This window comes from Rhinolophus ferrumequinum, chromosome 19 (assembly GCF_004115265.2).
Source record: "Rhinolophus ferrumequinum isolate MPI-CBG mRhiFer1 chromosome 19, mRhiFer1_v1.p, whole genome shotgun sequence".
Lineage (NCBI taxonomy): Eukaryota > Metazoa > Chordata > Mammalia > Chiroptera > Rhinolophidae > Rhinolophus > Rhinolophus ferrumequinum.
In genome coordinates this window covers 2,531,138-2,546,800 of record NC_046302.1, presented here as the reverse complement: position 1 = coordinate 2,546,800, position 15,663 = coordinate 2,531,138, and the positions used below count along the sequence as shown (strand labels likewise).

The 15,663-nt window shown below is 56.9% G+C and overlaps 1 protein-coding gene across 2 annotated transcripts in view; it reads left to right on the top strand.

Moving 5' to 3' along the window:
- PLXNA1 (plexin A1) overlaps positions 1-10,598 on the top strand; it is a 60,016-nt gene extending 49,418 nt beyond the window's left edge. The window contains exons 24-33 of one of the 2 annotated variants that reach the window (XM_033087151.1): positions 1,722-1,868; positions 1,967-2,126; positions 2,977-3,080; positions 3,402-3,498; positions 3,866-3,871; positions 4,043-4,056; positions 4,176-4,345; positions 5,622-5,834; positions 5,919-6,069; positions 7,780-10,598. In XM_033087151.1, coding sequence (XP_032943042.1) covers positions 1,722-1,868; positions 1,967-2,126; positions 2,977-3,080; positions 3,402-3,498; positions 3,866-3,871; positions 4,043-4,056; positions 4,176-4,345; positions 5,622-5,834; positions 5,919-6,069; positions 7,780-7,875 — 1,158 coding nt within the window. In that variant the 3' untranslated portion in view covers positions 7,876-10,598. Of the gene's footprint in view, positions 1-1,721; positions 1,869-1,966; positions 2,127-2,976; positions 3,081-3,401; positions 3,499-3,865; positions 4,057-4,175; positions 4,346-5,621; positions 5,835-5,918; positions 6,070-7,779 lie in introns of both variants that reach the window. The other variant, XM_033087150.1, reaches the window with a different exon arrangement.
- Positions 10,599-15,663: the final 5,065 nt, after the last annotated feature.

Genomic DNA, 15,663 nt, shown 5'->3' with positions numbered 1-15,663 from the left:
ATTTAAGTTGCAGGTGCTTTAGAGGTAGATGGATCTGGGTTAGAATCCTGGCTTCTCCTTATTCACTGTGTAAGCCTGGGCCAATAATCTCTTCCCTGTGACTTTCAGAGATGCTCCTTTCTCCTCTGCGAGGTGCAAGCTGGGGAGTCCTAAGGCAGGTATTTGGTCTTGTCCCCGACTGCTCGCCCCAGGTGGGGTTTGGAGGAAGAGAGGCGGCTGTGAATTGCACTGCATCCCAATCCACACCCCGTCTTGCTTCCTTTCCAGGTGACTTAATGAAGCCAAGTTTGCAAATGAAACAATTTCAGAGACAGGCATGTTGCTGGAGAGTCTTAGGCTGTCTTTTTAATTATCACAGATGCTGACAAATTGCCTAGAGCATCTGGTTATGGGGCAGAGCTGCTGTTTGTATTCCCAGTTGGGGTGGGGGCGGGGAGAGGCCAGCATGCTGTCTGCTTGGAGCACACTTACTCTTGAACTCCATCAGGTGGCCAAGGCGACAAAGGGCCCTGTGCCTGTGCTCAGGTAGGGCCTCGCCCGTGCAGGGAACACATCAAGCCTGGCCCCTTGAGGCTTGGAGCCTGCAGTCAGGGGCAACCCTGGGGCAGACAGGATCATCGAGTTCTGGCGTCAGCTTTCTTCACTTTGCTGTAAGGATATGAGCCTCTTCGACCACTCTTTTCACTCATGGCATTGTTGTCCAGCAGTGTCTGGAGCCTCACGTGTGCACAGGCTCTGTGCTGGGCATTGGGATGTAATGTGGGTGAGCCAGCCATGCCCTGGCCCTCAGGCAGCTTCGCCTCCAGCGGGGATTCAGCAGCAAAGAGAGTGACAGGAGAGAGAGCCAGGGATTGCAGCAGGGCCCTGGTGGCAATGAGTGCCAGCAACTTTGCCCTGGTCTTCAGGGAGAGCCTTTCTGAGAAGGGTCATTGGGTGGAATCCAGAAGGGCCAGTGACCTGAGGGAGCGATTTCCAGCTGTGGGGACAGCAGGTGCCAAGGCCTGAGGTGGGACACTAGGTGGCTGCAGTGCGGGGTGGTGGAGGGCAGGGGCAGAGCAGACCTTTACTGAGTGCTCAGGAACTGCCCCACGGGGCCTTGGCTCTGACTCCCGTGCACCTTGGTGCTGCTGAGCTGCCCTGGATTGGTGCATCTGCACCTCTCGAGTAACAGGGAGGGCAGCCCTCTGCCTGCAGGGGTGAGGGTCCCAGCTGGGTGGGCCCCTGGTAACCAACAGATCAAGGTCACGCCTAGTGTTCTGAGGCATAGGGTCCTCCCTTGCCTCGGTCAGTCTGTGGGGAGTGGGACAGGAGACTGGGCTTCATCCAGAGTGCAGTGCTGGTACCTTGGTCAGGCTCCGGTGACTGGGGACAGGGGCAGTGGACCCGTTGAGGCCTGAGCTGGGGAGACTTCCTTGATACAAACCCCACTTGGCCACATCGTGTTCTTCTCCAACATGCTCCTAGCCCTCCTTGCTAAGGTCACATCAACATTCATAGGGACAGCAGATCTGTTGTTTAACTTATTTATTCTCTTGCACAGTCTTTGTGAGCTCTGGAGCCAGAGTTCTACTTACCACCTTAAAAGAATTTGGAAATGTTGCTCATTTCTCCTTGTGGGAATGGTGCAGAGGCACTGGGAGGGTGGGGGCAGATGGGCAGGGGTGGAAGCCCCTGTGGGTCCTGGCTGCAGCCTGATGCCTGTGCACCTGCCACCACCGCAGGAGTGCGCGGGGGAGCCGCTCTTCATGCTGTACTGCGCCATCAAGCAGCAGATGGAGAAGGGGCCCATCGATGCCATCACTGGCGAGGCCCGCTACTCCCTGAGTGAGGACAAGCTTATCCGGCAGCAGATTGACTACAAGACACTGGTGAGTGCGGGCCCAACGCCCTGCCCTGCTCCCCACACTCTTCCGTGCACATGGCCCCTGAAAGCTGGGGGCTGATGCTGCTCCCCTCCCATCCCCAGACCCTGAACTGTGTGAACCCTGAGAATGAGAATGCACCTGAGGTGCCGGTGAAAGGACTGAACTGCGACACGGTGACTCAGGTCAAGGAGAAGCTGCTGGATGCTGTGTATAAGGGGGTGCCCTACTCCCAGCGGCCCAAGGCAGGGGACATGGACCTGGGTGAGTGCTCGTCGGCAGCATGGCTGTGCCGGGGTTCTGGGCAGTGGGCCTGCCAAGGTGGGCAGCCTGAGGAGAGGGCAGTGCCAGAGGGCGTGTCTAGGTAATGGGCTTAGCTGGAGAAGTGCCAGCAGGGCCTCCTGTGCCAGGTCAGGCACTGGGCGCGGGTGGAGGATGCCAGAGGCCGTGGGGTGGGGGACTACTCGGGAGGGCTCACGGGTAGGGATGTGATCCCAGCTGGGCTTGATGTGGGCCGGCCAGGATGGAGGCAGGTGGGCTGGAGGAGAGAATCAGGGAATGTGCTTAGAGGGCTGCCTTGTCCAGGGGAGAGGCAGGGATCGGGGTTCTCACTCTAGGTGGAGGGTGGGCATTAGAGCTGGGGGGTGGCGCTGTGGCTCATGAGCCAGACAGGTGGGAGTGCCCACAGAGGTATGCAGTGCCAGAGGAGGCAGGGCAGACCTGGGCTGGGCAGTCCCGTGGTAGGTGTGGCTGGAGAGCTGGAGGGGCCACCGTGGAGGCTCCCATGCCAGGCTGAAGAGTTGGAAGAGCTTCTTAGAACTCGAAGGCAGGGTATCGTGGGGATGGGGCTGCCCGGGGTGGGCATTTGCAGCAGCAGGGCACAGGCTGACCTACAGGGCATGTGCTTCCTGCTGTGAGCCACGATGGGAGCTGCTTGGAGGGAGGGAGGGAGGGAGGGAAGAGGGGACGGAGAGCCTCGTGCTTTCGTTATTCTGCTGTTCAAGGCCCTGCCCGTGCTCCTTGGAGGTAAGAGGTAAAACCAGAGAAGGAGGGGCAGCGGAGGCACCTGCCTTCTGCCTGTGGCCCAACCCCTCAGTGCTCCCCTCCCCCTCAGAGTGGCGCCAGGGCCGCATGGCACGCATCATCCTACAGGACGAGGACGTCACCACCAAGATTGACAATGACTGGAAGAGGCTGAACACACTGGCTCACTATCAGGTGACCCCAACCTCCCACTCTCTGACCACAGCTTGGCCTCTTTCCTTAGGGCTCCAGGGCAGTGCAGAAGCTGGAGCCCAGGCCCCTGGCTGTGGCTAGTGGCAAATGTCGAGGAGAAAAGGGGACGGGTCACATGTGTGACCTTCCTGGGCCCCACACTGGGTCCGTCTGGTTGTCCCAGTAGTCCTGGAGGTGCCCTAGAGGGAAACCAGGCTCAGAGTGGTGAGGTAACTGGCCTTTAGGCACAGCACCAGGAAGGGCTGCGGGTGTCACCGGGGCTCCTGACGGTGGATCATGTGTCTCTTGGCCCTCTGCCCACAGGTGACGGACGGATCCTCAGTGGCACTGGTGCCCAAGCAGACCTCCGCCTACAATATCTCCAACTCGTCTACCTTCACCAAGTCCCTTAGCAGATACGGTAAGGGACCGGGTGGGGGCAATAGGCACAGTGCACTGGCTTCGACAGGACGCCTGCCCTGGGCCCCTCTGCGGTAGTGCCGTGCAAAGGCTTGAAGGGCCACATCAAGGACCATCACTTGGACACTTGGCCCTTCCCTCAATTTGGAGACTGCACCTTTTCCCCTACAGTGCACACCCACACATAGCATGTTACCTGCTGTCCCCTACAACCCAGGGAGGTGGGGTTGAGGACCCCAGTTTTCAGATGTGGAAACTGAGGCTCAGACAGGGGAGCTGCTGGCCCCGGCTGCCGCCCAGCCAGGGCCAGGATGGGGTGTGGGTGCTGCGTGCAGGGGGCCTGCCAGCTGATGGCCCGGTGCCCGCAGAGAGCATGCTGCGCACAGCCAGCAGCCCCGACAGCCTGCGCTCGCGCACGCCCATGATCACGCCCGACCTGGAGAGTGGCACCAAGCTGTGGCACCTGGTGAAGAACCACGACCACCTAGACCAGCGCGAGGGCGACCGTGGCAGTAAGATGGTCTCGGAGATCTACCTGACGCGGCTGCTGGCCACCAAGGTAGGCGTGGGTGGCAGATAGCAGGGACAGTGGGGCAGTGTAGCCAGCTGCCCAGGTCACCTCGCAGGTGAAGGGCTGCCAGTGGTGCCCTGGAGCTCTGTGCCCTCTCCCGCCTACAGGGCACACTGCAGAAGTTTGTGGACGACCTGTTTGAGACCATTTTCAGCACAGCGCACCGGGGTTCAGCTCTGCCTCTAGCCATCAAGTACATGTTTGACTTCCTGGACGAGCAGGCCGACCAGCACCAAATACATGACTCAGACGTGCGCCACACCTGGAAGAGCAACTGGTACCTGCAGGGTGGGGCGCCACATGGGGCCAGGCGGGGCACTAGGGCACAGCCAGGCAAGGTGGCAGCTCAGCTACTGCAGGACCCTGTCCTCCGGGGGACAGGCTGGCCTGGGGGAGCGGTCTCCCTGCTGTGCTCAGCCCCTCTGCGTGTGGGTCTTCCCGACTCACCCATCTGGGGGGTGTCCACCACCTCCTGAGCTCCATGTCTGGGTATGGCCTCTGTTCCAACTGGGAAGAGTCCTTTTGGTGGGGGAGCTGAGTATATGCACAGCTGCATGCATGTGTGTGTTCACCGTGTGTGTCCCTGGGTGTGCACAGCTGTGCGGGTGTGAGTGGTCTCTGTGTGAGAAACAGGCTTGGCGGGCCAGGCCTGTGCCAGCCATGGGCCGTGAAGAGACCGACAGCGGTAGTGACGACAGCAAACACTTGAGGACTCTCACCCCCCAAGGTGGCCAGCACCCCACCGCCCAGCCGCCACTGTCCAGTCAGGCTTTTGTCTCCTTGAGCCTCACCATGTACCCCAGTAGCATTTGGCCCTTCTTCAAAGAAACTCCTGTGCCTCTGGCCTCTTCCTTCCTAGTCCCCTGGTAGTCTCACCCCTCCCAGCATGCTGGCCTCTAAATACTGCCACTTCTCAAACCTGGATGCAGCTCTGGGCCTCTAGCTCTACCTGGGCTGCCCATGGGCCTCGAGGGGCCTCCACAGGGCCCCAGGGGAGGCAGTATCGTCTAGGTCAGCACCGTGCAGGAGAATTGTCTGCATTGCCAGAATGTTCTCTGTCTGTGCTGTCTAGAGTGGTGGCTGCTGGCGAGCACTTAACACATGACCCCTTCAACTGAGTCTGAATTTTTAAACTTCGTTTGTTTACTGTCATTTTCAATAGCTACATGTGGCTCGTGGCTGTTGGATGGCTCGGTGGATGGCTCTTAGAGGTGGCATTTTGGGCAGACAGGTCAACTGTCGGTGGGGATGTGTGTTCCCTGGAGCCCTTGCTGGGCAGAAGCAGGGGTGCGAACGTGTGTGAGTGTCATCTACACGTGTGACCGTGTGGAGGGCCTGCCCTCCTGGAGTGTGTGTGGCAGGACACAGCCCTCACTTCCTGAGAGTCCCTACTCCTCTCTGGGCCTCAGTTCCCCCATCTCCATGGAAATCCATGGCCACTGTGAAGGTCAGAGGCAGGCAGGCTGCGAGGCCGCTGGCTGGCCCCTTCCCTGTGCTGCAGGAAGGGGCGCCGGGGCCCTCTCTGACTGTGCACCTGGCCTGCCCGCCTGCAGCCTGCCCCTGCGCTTCTGGGTGAACGTGATCAAGAACCCACAGTTCGTGTTCGACATCCACAAGAGCAGCATCACGGACGCCTGCCTGTCGGTGGTGGCCCAGACCTTCATGGACTCCTGCTCTACGTCTGAGCACAAGCTGGGCAAGGACTCGCCGTCCAACAAGCTGCTCTATGCCAAGGACATCCCCAACTACAAGAGCTGGGTGGAGAGGTGAGGCGCGCGTGGAGGGGTAGGCACAGGCCAAGGGCCAGGACTCCGCTCATATCAAGGGCCTGGCCTGCTGTCTGCCTGCAGGTACTATGCTGACATAGCCAAGATGCCCGCCATCAGCGACCAGGACATGAGTGCATACCTAGCCGAGCAGTCGCGGCTGCACCTGAGCCAATTCAACAGCATGAGCGCCTTGCATGAGATCTACTCCTACATCACCAAGTACAAGGATGAGGTGAACATGCACGCCCGCCTCGCTCAAAGCCCCCTGTTCCACACTGCCCTGCTCCGCCCTATGTCAGGCCTTGCCGAGCAGGGCATCCTCCCGGGGCCTCCTCCACTCTGCCTACCCTCCCGGGCCTCTGGTCTGGCCAGGCCCCTGCCTTCTCCACTTGCATGCCCCCTGGCCACACTGCTTACTGGGGCAGGGATACAGTGCGGTGTGACTGCCCGCCAGGTTTAGCAGGGTCGGGCTGGGACGCAGCAGGTCAGAGAGCATGCTTCCAGTTGGTGTGGGAGGCGTGGGGTGTGCCCTGGTGGGGGAGCATGTGCTAGTGGTTTTCCAAGGTGGACAATGTGGGTTGCTGAGTGACTGTCCCCTGAGGGACCATCATGCGATTGATCAGCCTGGCAGGACATCTCCCGGGGCTGGGGTACCAGACCTTTCCTCTTTTAGTCTCTTTTCTGCTAACCTGGAGGGAGACCTCAGGAGGCCTGCTTGCCGTCTGCTTGCACAGAGCTGGGGCTCCCTGAGATGTCTGAGGAAGGAGGACTGACTGTGGGCTGAAGTGGACAGGGCACGCAGGGCCAGAGAGGCACAATGGGTGTGGGCACAGCAATTGCCAAGGCCCTGAGCCCAGAGTGAGCCTGGCTGCGGTTACCATGGAGTCCACGAGGCTAAAGGCTAAATCAGCTGTGCCAGGTGGGGAAAGCGAGGCTGAGGCAAGGGGCCTGTCACTAGGTTTGCAGGCCTTGGGGAACTTGGGCTTTCCACCAAGTGAGACGGCCCATCCGGGTTTAGAGCCAGAGCGGTGATCTGCCTGCTGGGTGCCCAGCGTGAGCGGGAGGCAGGAATCACCTAGGTGCTGTGGCCGTGGTGATGGGCCATGGGTGGGAGGGGTCAGGACTTGCTGTCCAACTGGCTATGGGGTGTGACTCCAGACTTGAGGCCAAGTGAGCAACAGGTGGTGGCGAAGGATGTTCAGCTGAGACTGGAGGAGACTATGAGGCCCTGGAGATGAGTCCAGAGCAGGATGGGGATGGGCCGAGCTCCGTGACCGAGAGGCAGATGGGGCAGGTGCTGGGTGTCCCTTGGCTGAGAAGGACAAGCAGCAGATCTTGGGTAACCTGGTGATACTGCTTGTGGCTTGGGGACCAGAGCCTGCCAGAGGTTCTCTGACGGGCTCCACTGTAAGGGGGCACAGAGAAGCTAGGGCAGTGGGGTGGAGGGAGACGGCAGCAGAGCCATGTGACGGGGAGCTGATGCGCCAGTGGGCCTCGGGAGTACGTGCTCTGGGTGCCCCTGCTTCCCGGGGGGCTGGAAGTAGCAGGCTGAGTCGCAGTGTAGAGGGGGCTTCCAGTGGGTGGCAACATGCCCTAGCCAGGCCCTGCTCCCATTGACAGATGGGGAACTGCACCAAGGAGACACAAGGATTGGCTATGACCGGAGCCCTGTTTGGGGCTGGTATTTTGGGGGTTGAGGTTAGGAATAGTGACTGGGGAAACTCATTGGTCCCCCTGGGGTCCTGGGGGTCTAGGCTGAAAACCCAGGTCCCTCAGCTGAGAATGGAAGAAATGGAATTGGGCATCTGCTTGAGAGTCCCTGCCAGCCCTGGCCAGCCACATCGTATGCCCCCTGGGTACGACCCTCCAAGCTTTCAAGTACTGGTCTCACATGAGCAGCAGCCCTGGCCAGGCCCACTAATGCCCACACCCGCCTCCACAGATCCTGACGGCCCTGGAGAAGGACGAGCAGGCTCGGCGGCAGCGGCTCCGAAGCAAGCTGGAGCAGGTGGTGGACACAATGGCCCTGAGCAGCTGAGCCACCGGGTCACTGCCCAGCAGGAGATGAGTGAGAGGGCCTGCAAGGGAGGCCTGCGACCAGCAGCCAAAGCTAGGAGGCCCTGGGAAGCAGCCTCCCTCATCTGTGCAGAGTGCCTGTGCGCTCGGGCAGGTGTGCAGGCCAGCGTCCTCCCGGCCCTCCCTTCCCCCTTCCACCTGGCAGGGGGTCCTAGTGCTAACTGGTGTGGGTGAGACAGTGCCTGCAGCACCCTCTGCGCCCGGAGCTGCTGGCTCCAGGGCTAGCGGAGCCCAGGTGCAGCTGAGGCCTTCTCGAGGAACTTGGGTGACTGCTAAAGAAAACCTGAGGGTAAGGCCAAGCTCTCCGGGAGCAGGGACCCAGTCTGGTTGTCTTGAGGCCAGAAGGGCCAGGACATGGGGCTGGGAGGGGTCAGCCTCCCCAGCTTCACAGGTAGACACCGAGGGCCAGGGCTTGGCTGGCAGCCTGGAGGAGGCTGAATGCCAGGTCCGGCCAAGTTGAGCCCGAGTCAGTGTGGGCTGTTGCTGCCTGCCTGCCTGCCACGTCTGGCACCCTCATGCTCTCTGCTGCACCGCCACCACCATCCTCCGATTCACCGCGTGCTGTCTGCGGTGGAGGCAGAAGTACCACATCCACCTTGCCCAGAGAGAGGCCCCCAGCTCCCTCCTATGGAAGGGCTGCAGGAAGGCAGTGCTCACAGCTCCCAAGTGACTTCCAGAAGGACTCAGCAACTCCCTTTGTGTCCTCAGGGCTGTGCCTCTGGGAGCCACTGGGGCCTGGGGCTCCGAGCGGTCATGAGTGCACATTCCCATTATTTATTCTCCACTGCATCCGCTTGGGGCAAGCTCTCCAGCGCGGAGCGTATGGGAGCAGCCCTGAATATCCTCTTCCCTCTCTGTCTTCCCCTGCTCTCCACATCCACCTTCCAGCAGCTTCCAGTTTGGCATCTCAGCAGCATTCTGGCGCCTCAAGCACAGTGGGACATCAAGAGACTGTTCTTGTTTTTTTTTTTTTTTTAGGGGGGAAGAAAGAAATCCTGCTGCACTCACTCGGGCATCCAGTACCGTGGCAGGGCCCCTTGGGCCATACTTGCTGGCATGGCTAGGCAGGACACAGTGACCAGAGGGCCTGGTGGTTGGCTCTGTCCACCCTGCCCTCAGTGAGCAAGAGAGAACAAATTTTTAATTAAAAACCTGTATATTATTTTATATATATATATATATACACACACACACATACACATGTGTGTGCACACGCACACACATTATATATATATATATATATATATACACATATATATATGTATGTATGTATGTATATGTATATGTATATGTATATATGGCTCTAGCCTCAGTCTCCAGCCCCAGTGGGGTCCTGTACAGTTGACTGGAGGAGGAGAAATTTTACGATTTGAAATAAGTGGGAAAGCAATACCAAGTGGCCATGAAGCAGGCGGCCAGTTTCCCCTACCCGAGCACCCCAGGCCTGCGCCCCTCATCCTGCGGTTTGTCCTGTTTTTGTTTGTAAAAATGAGAGAACTCCTCTCAGGCCCCCCGAGAGCTTCGGGCAAGAGGCTGTGGATTCCTGCATGACTGTGCTAGCTTTTAGTCTGACTTGATCTTTTTAAAACTGCAAGTGTTGGATACTAGAGGTTGTTAGACCCCTTTTTTATGTTTTTTAATTAATCAGCCACTTGTGAAAGCAGACAAGCGGACCCCCTCTTCAAGTTCACATTTTTGACGGTACTAAAGATTCCCATGGACTTTAAGGGACAGCTAACTGTGGCCAGTCTTGCACCCACGAGCTTCCTACCTTGGGGTCCCGCCTCCAATGCAGTGCGAGCCAGACTGCACACCGTGGAGATCAGGTTAAGTGCGGTCTGATCCTTCGCATTGGGGAGCGGCATGAAATCCGACAACTCCTGACTCGGGAAGCTCCTGGAACTGAGCAGGGCCCCGGCCTCCCACTGCTGTGGGTGAGCAGCTCGAGCTCGGGCAGCCCCCTGACCCCAGCACAGCTGTGTGGGTTCATCCCGGGCCGACGTGGGGGGCCAGAGCTGAGGCTGCTCACTCCAGAGCAGGGCATGTGTGTGGTTGCCACTGCTTTGGCCTGGATTCCCAGTCGTGGATGCACCCTTGCCTCGTATCGGATGCCATCTGGCCATGTGTGGGTGCAGACCTCAGTTTCCCCTAAAGTCTTCCATGGATGTTGGCTTCTAATTGAAGCCCCGTTCTTCCAGTCCCACACAGGTCAGTTTGGGGCTCCTCCGCTCCTACACTGCCCTCTTTCAGAATCCAGTCCCAACCCCCATTCCTAAGGCTTCCCATCCCACAGAGAGCCGGCCGCCATGCTCACCTCAAGAGGCTGAGTGTGGTGAGGGAGGAGGAGGGGTGTTGCCGGCCCTGCAGGGTGTGTGGCCCACTCCACAGCGCACGCCTGGCGCAAGCACTTTAGCAATATCTGTTTACATGGGAGCTGATTGAGCTGATTCAAGGCCTGCCGTCTCCCCATTGCAGCAGGTCCCGCACCTTCTTCCTGCCAGGTTGCACAGTTGGGCTCCAAGTTTTTCTTGTCACTCGTTCACACAGCCCTCCCAGCTCTGGCACTCCAGGCACTGGGCCCAGGCACCCCACCATCACCCCCCAGGCATTGTCCTGCCAGGAGTTCTGACCTCAAATTCCGGCACTGGCCTCGGGGATTGTAGGAGCCTGAGGTTGGAGCCTGAGGTTGGAGCCCTGCTGTGTGCAATGAGGGTGGGTGCAACTATCCCAAAGGCCCCTCTGCAGTCTCAGGCCTGGGCCACGGCACTGGGTGCTGTGCAGGGGCACCCATCCTGGGTACTGCTGCTATGGCCTGCCCTGCTCTGGGCCGCCCCTGGCACCCTTTCCCCCACACGTCTCAGGAGTGCCCATGTGGCTCATGCCTTGGTCTGGGAGCTGGGCCTCTTGATATACCTCGAGCTTGCCCTGCACTCCCTGACCCAGGGCAGAGGGGCTGGGAGAACCTTGAGACTGAGGGTCCCTAATGTCTTGCCCACTCTTCCTGGTCTGACCTTGCTGAGAGCCTCTGCCCTGGTTTTTCTCCCAGTTCTGGATGTGATGGCTCATGTCGTTGGTGCTACACAAGCTAGAATAGATATATTTAGAGAGATATTTTTAAGACAAAGCCCACAATTAGCTGTCTTTTAATGCCACAGGGCCCCCACCCAAAAGAAGAGCAATTGCTCGGCCGGCCTGAGCCACCCTTCACCATTGCCTCTTGCAGGAGCAGTGTGGCTGATGGGCGCTCAGCTGCAGATTGTGTAAATACACGGCTATTTCCTATTTTACTGTTCTTCAGATTTAGTACTTGTAAATATACACACACATTAAGGAGAGATTAAACATTTTTGCTAAAGCTCACGGCTCTGGGCTTTCCTTGCTGGGCGGTGGTCTGGGGTGGGAGACTGCAAGCCCATCCCAACCTCAGAGCAGCGCCTCCTGGGCCATGCTGGGCCCCCTACCCACAGGGTGCAGCCAGGCCCTGAGTGCTGATGGCACTCAGCAGGGTGCACAGCAGCAGCCCAGAGTGACCGCAGGTGCCAGTTCTTGGCCTCCAGTGTTTTAGCAGCCCCAGTGCTGTGATGCCTGGGCCAGGATCACACTGCTGCTGCGTGCCGGGAGTCTGCAGGTGTCCTGGACGTCGGAGGCACTTTGAAATCATCTGCTGAGCTTGAAAACACCAGGGCCTGAGCCCCTCGGGGTCCAGTTGTCCCTAGGGTGGCCCGGGTACTATATAGCCAGTAAGCTCTGGGGACCTGAAGCCGTAGTCCTGGGACCCTGCCTTGAACAGCAAGGGCTTAGAGGTGCGCGTCTCAGCCTTTCTTGGCCAGGAGCACTCTTGTGGGGACTTTGCAGCGGAGGAACCCCGTTTAGGAAATACTGGTTTTTTTGGCACAGACCCTGCTGTTGCATTCCGTGAAAATTTTGACACTTTCCTAATGGAGAAGGTGTTGGTGCCGCCTTTGCTGGCTCTGGGCCAGTTTCCTCCACAGCCCAGCAGAGATGGTCAGTCCTGCCCCAGAGGGTGGGCGCGGGGGTCAGATGTGATCGTTTGGATGAAGCAGGCTTGTGTCGTGACAGGTATGACACCAAACAGTGTATCTTTCTGCTCTGTACCTGATCTGTAGGCTACCGCCAGGCAGTGACAATGACAGAGACTGATTGTCCAAGTGAGTTCAGCCACTGTCAGAGCTAAGTGAAAACTGGTGTGGACCTCACAGTGATATCTCCAACATACAGACAGGATGCTGAAGGACACACAGGTGTTGCCAAAGGCCGCACAGTGGTAAGGGGCAGAGCTGGACGGAAAGCCGGCCACAGCATATCAGGAGGGAGGTTCCCAGAGAGTGCTGGCAGCGCTCCGGCTTCCCGCGATATCTCTCCATTCTGAGGGCTCTGACAGGAGGCCATAAATCATAATACCGCCTGCTCCAAAATGGGCCTGTCCTGATAGCCGAGGCTGCAGGCTTCATGCTCAGCGCCAGGCTCAATTACTAAAAGGACAGTGTAATCACTATGAAATTGATTCAGAAACAAATTTAGCAGTGCTGTCCCATTTGGGGTGTGACATGGACTGTTCTCACAGCTTGGCCCCCTCTAGCTTTCCAGCACAATCAGTCCTGCCTCAATTCCCCTTGTTAGACTGCCCAGGGCTCCAGCCCCACCAGCCTGAAATCGGGCAATGGTCTCTGAGCCGCAATCAGCACTCACTGTGCAGTGATCAAGCATTAATTATACAGTCAGTAGTGCGGGAAGGAGGCAGGCGACTGATTGCAGGCTCAGCAGCTCATCGAGGGTATTAAAACCATCAGCTATTAATACCAGGGCTGCCAGCTGCTCCAAGCAGGGCATTTGGATGGGGGTGTCTGGGTGGAAGAGAAGTGAAGCTGGCCTGTGCTCTAGCACATTTGGCTGAGCCCCTTTGTGCCAGCACTGTTAAACCCTGGTGATGGAGCTGCAGACGACAGTACATGGACTTCGTGAGTAGGGATAAAATAGTAGGCCAGGCTAAATAAACACTAAGCTAACTGCATCGGGGGTATGTGTGAAGAAAACACAATGGCACTTGACACAATGGCAGCCAGGTGGACAAGGAGGGCCGTCTGGGGAGGGGCAGTGGCGTGGAGACCTGAGGCACAAGAAGGGGCAGGCATGCTGGTGTTGGGAAGAGTGTTCCCTGAGGCAAGAACGAAAGGGGCACGCTGAGTGGGCAGTGTGCGAGGAGGACAGACCCAGGGGTGGGCCTCAGGCCTGAACAGGAGCAAGCAGGCTTTTTCTGAGCTCTTTGGGCAGCAAGGAGGGCAATATCTGATTTGTACATTGGGGCTGTGGGCCAGAGACCAGAGGAGGCCCGAGACCACTTGGGAGGCTCCTGCAGACCCAGGGACCTTGGCTCCACTGCACCCCTTTGGGGCCTTCCCGGAGACCCAACAGCGTGTCAGACGGTGTTGCTCTGTGGACACGTGTGGCCTTTCTCAAAGTGGGCTGGGTGAGGGTGTGTGCCTTGTTTTGGTCTATCAGTGGGTTGTCAGTGAAAGTGGCTTAGATCACACCTGGGCTGGGTATGTCGCCCTAGAGTGATGATGTGGACAGCAGAGCTTCTAGCCTGTCTGCGTTGGGCATGGGGCACAGAACAAAGCTCAGTGGTGCCATGGGCACTTGGGGAATTGCTTCTGCAGCACAACCCAGGTGATACTGATACAAGCTGGTAGCATCGTCAGTACAGAGGAGGACCTGGGGCCAAAGAGAGCTGAGAGCCGTCACTCGCCCACAGACTCAGCTGTCAGTGCTGGAGCCAGGATTGTCTACCAGCTCACTTGGGGTCTTATTATTTAGTTTGACAAATTGACTTTCCAGCATCATTGCTGCATCCAGCTGAAAGCCACCTGAGAAATACCTGAGCCTACAATCTTGGCTGCGGGCCCCTCTCCATTATAAATGACAGAAACGTAACTTAAACTGGCTTGAGCAATGAAAAGAACTGGTTGGCTCATATAATAGAAAAGTCCAAGTGTGCATCCAGGGATTCCATGAGGTCATGAGGAATCTGTCTTTCTCCTTCTCTGTCCTTTGCATGGGCTTAATTCTCAGGCAGGCTGTTCCCAAATGCAGGCTAACGATGGCTGCCAGCAGCTCTGGGCTCACCAGGTGGGCAACCGTGGTGGAAAGAGAGTGCCTTTGGTCAGCACGTGTGATTTCATGGGCTAACTTCACGTCATATATCTCTGTTTGAACCAGTTATTCTGGCCCATGAGTAGCTCTGATTGGCTAGACCCAGTTCACACGCCCAGTGAGAGGACGGGTCAGCCCATTTGCACCTTCAGGGTTTTACAAATTGTGTTGAACTAAGAAGTCTCATGCAGTTTGTACATTCTGCCTGCATCTGCAGATGGATCGATTGTCAGTGCCTGGGGCACCCCTATGATGATCCAGTCTCTTCCTGGGAGCCATAATTAATTGCTGACTGCCTACTTTAAGCACTGATAATGCCCGAATCCTATTTACCACCCAGCTTTTGCTGCCTGTGTGACTTGCACAGAGAGATCTGGCCTGAAGCTATCCACAATACCAGTGAGACCTGCCAGGTGACGGAGTGGTAGCCAAGGGAATGACCGTGGGGCTGGGGGCAGTGCCACATCTCTGGCCATAAGACGTGATCGACCTCACCCACAAATTGGACTTCAGTGCATTCTGATCCCTAACCTAGAAGAAGGGTTTTTCACAAGAGGACTGGAGTGAGGAACTCCAAGGTTGGGGATGAGTGTGGGGTGGCCTACTGTAGCCCAAGTGATACCTGTCCTCCTCCACTTCATCAACCCTCACCCACCCACCCACCCACCCACTGACACCCCGCTGTTCCCCCATCCCACCCACCTGCCAGTCTACCCCACTGTCACCACTCATTGCCACCCTCCCACTTCCACTAGCAATTCACTGCTCCTCCTTTCTCTCCAGCCTCCTAATTGTTCATCCACAGATCCGTCTGGGTTGGGTTGAGGCACAGTCCTGAAGGATCCTGAACGCCACATAAAGAATTCGAGCTTACAAGTGTTGGTGAGGATGTGGAGAAATTGGAACTCCTGTGTACTGTTGGGAGTGTAAAATGGTGCAGCCACTGTGGGAAACAGCATGGTGATTCCTCAAAAAGTTAAACATAGAATTACCACATAATCCAGCAATTCCACTTCTGAGTATAAACCCAAAAGAATAGAAAGCAAGGTCTCGAAGAGAACTTTGCACACGCGTATTCATAGTAGCGTTCTTTACAATAAGCAAAAGGTGGAAGCACCCCAACTGTCCATCGATGGATGAATGGATAAATAAGATGTAGTCTATACATACAGTGGAATATTATTCAGCCTTAAAAAGGAAGGAAATTCTGACACATGTTACAACATGGATGAACCCTGAGAACATTATGAAATAAACCAGTCACAAAAAGATAAATACTGTATGATCCATATATATGAGGTCCTTAGAGTAGTTAAAGTTGTAGAGACAGAAAGTAGAATAGAGGTCACCAGAACTGGGGAGAGAGAATGGGACGTTAGTGTTTAAGGGGAACAGAGTTTTGGTTTGGGAAGATGTAAACATTCTGGAAATGGATGGTGGTGATGGTTACACAACATGAATGTACTTAATGCCACTGGACTAGCTGTGTACTTAAAAATAGTTGAGATGGTCAATATTATGTTATATATATTTTACACATTTTAAAATAATAATTAAAATATTTTAAGAGTCTGAGCTT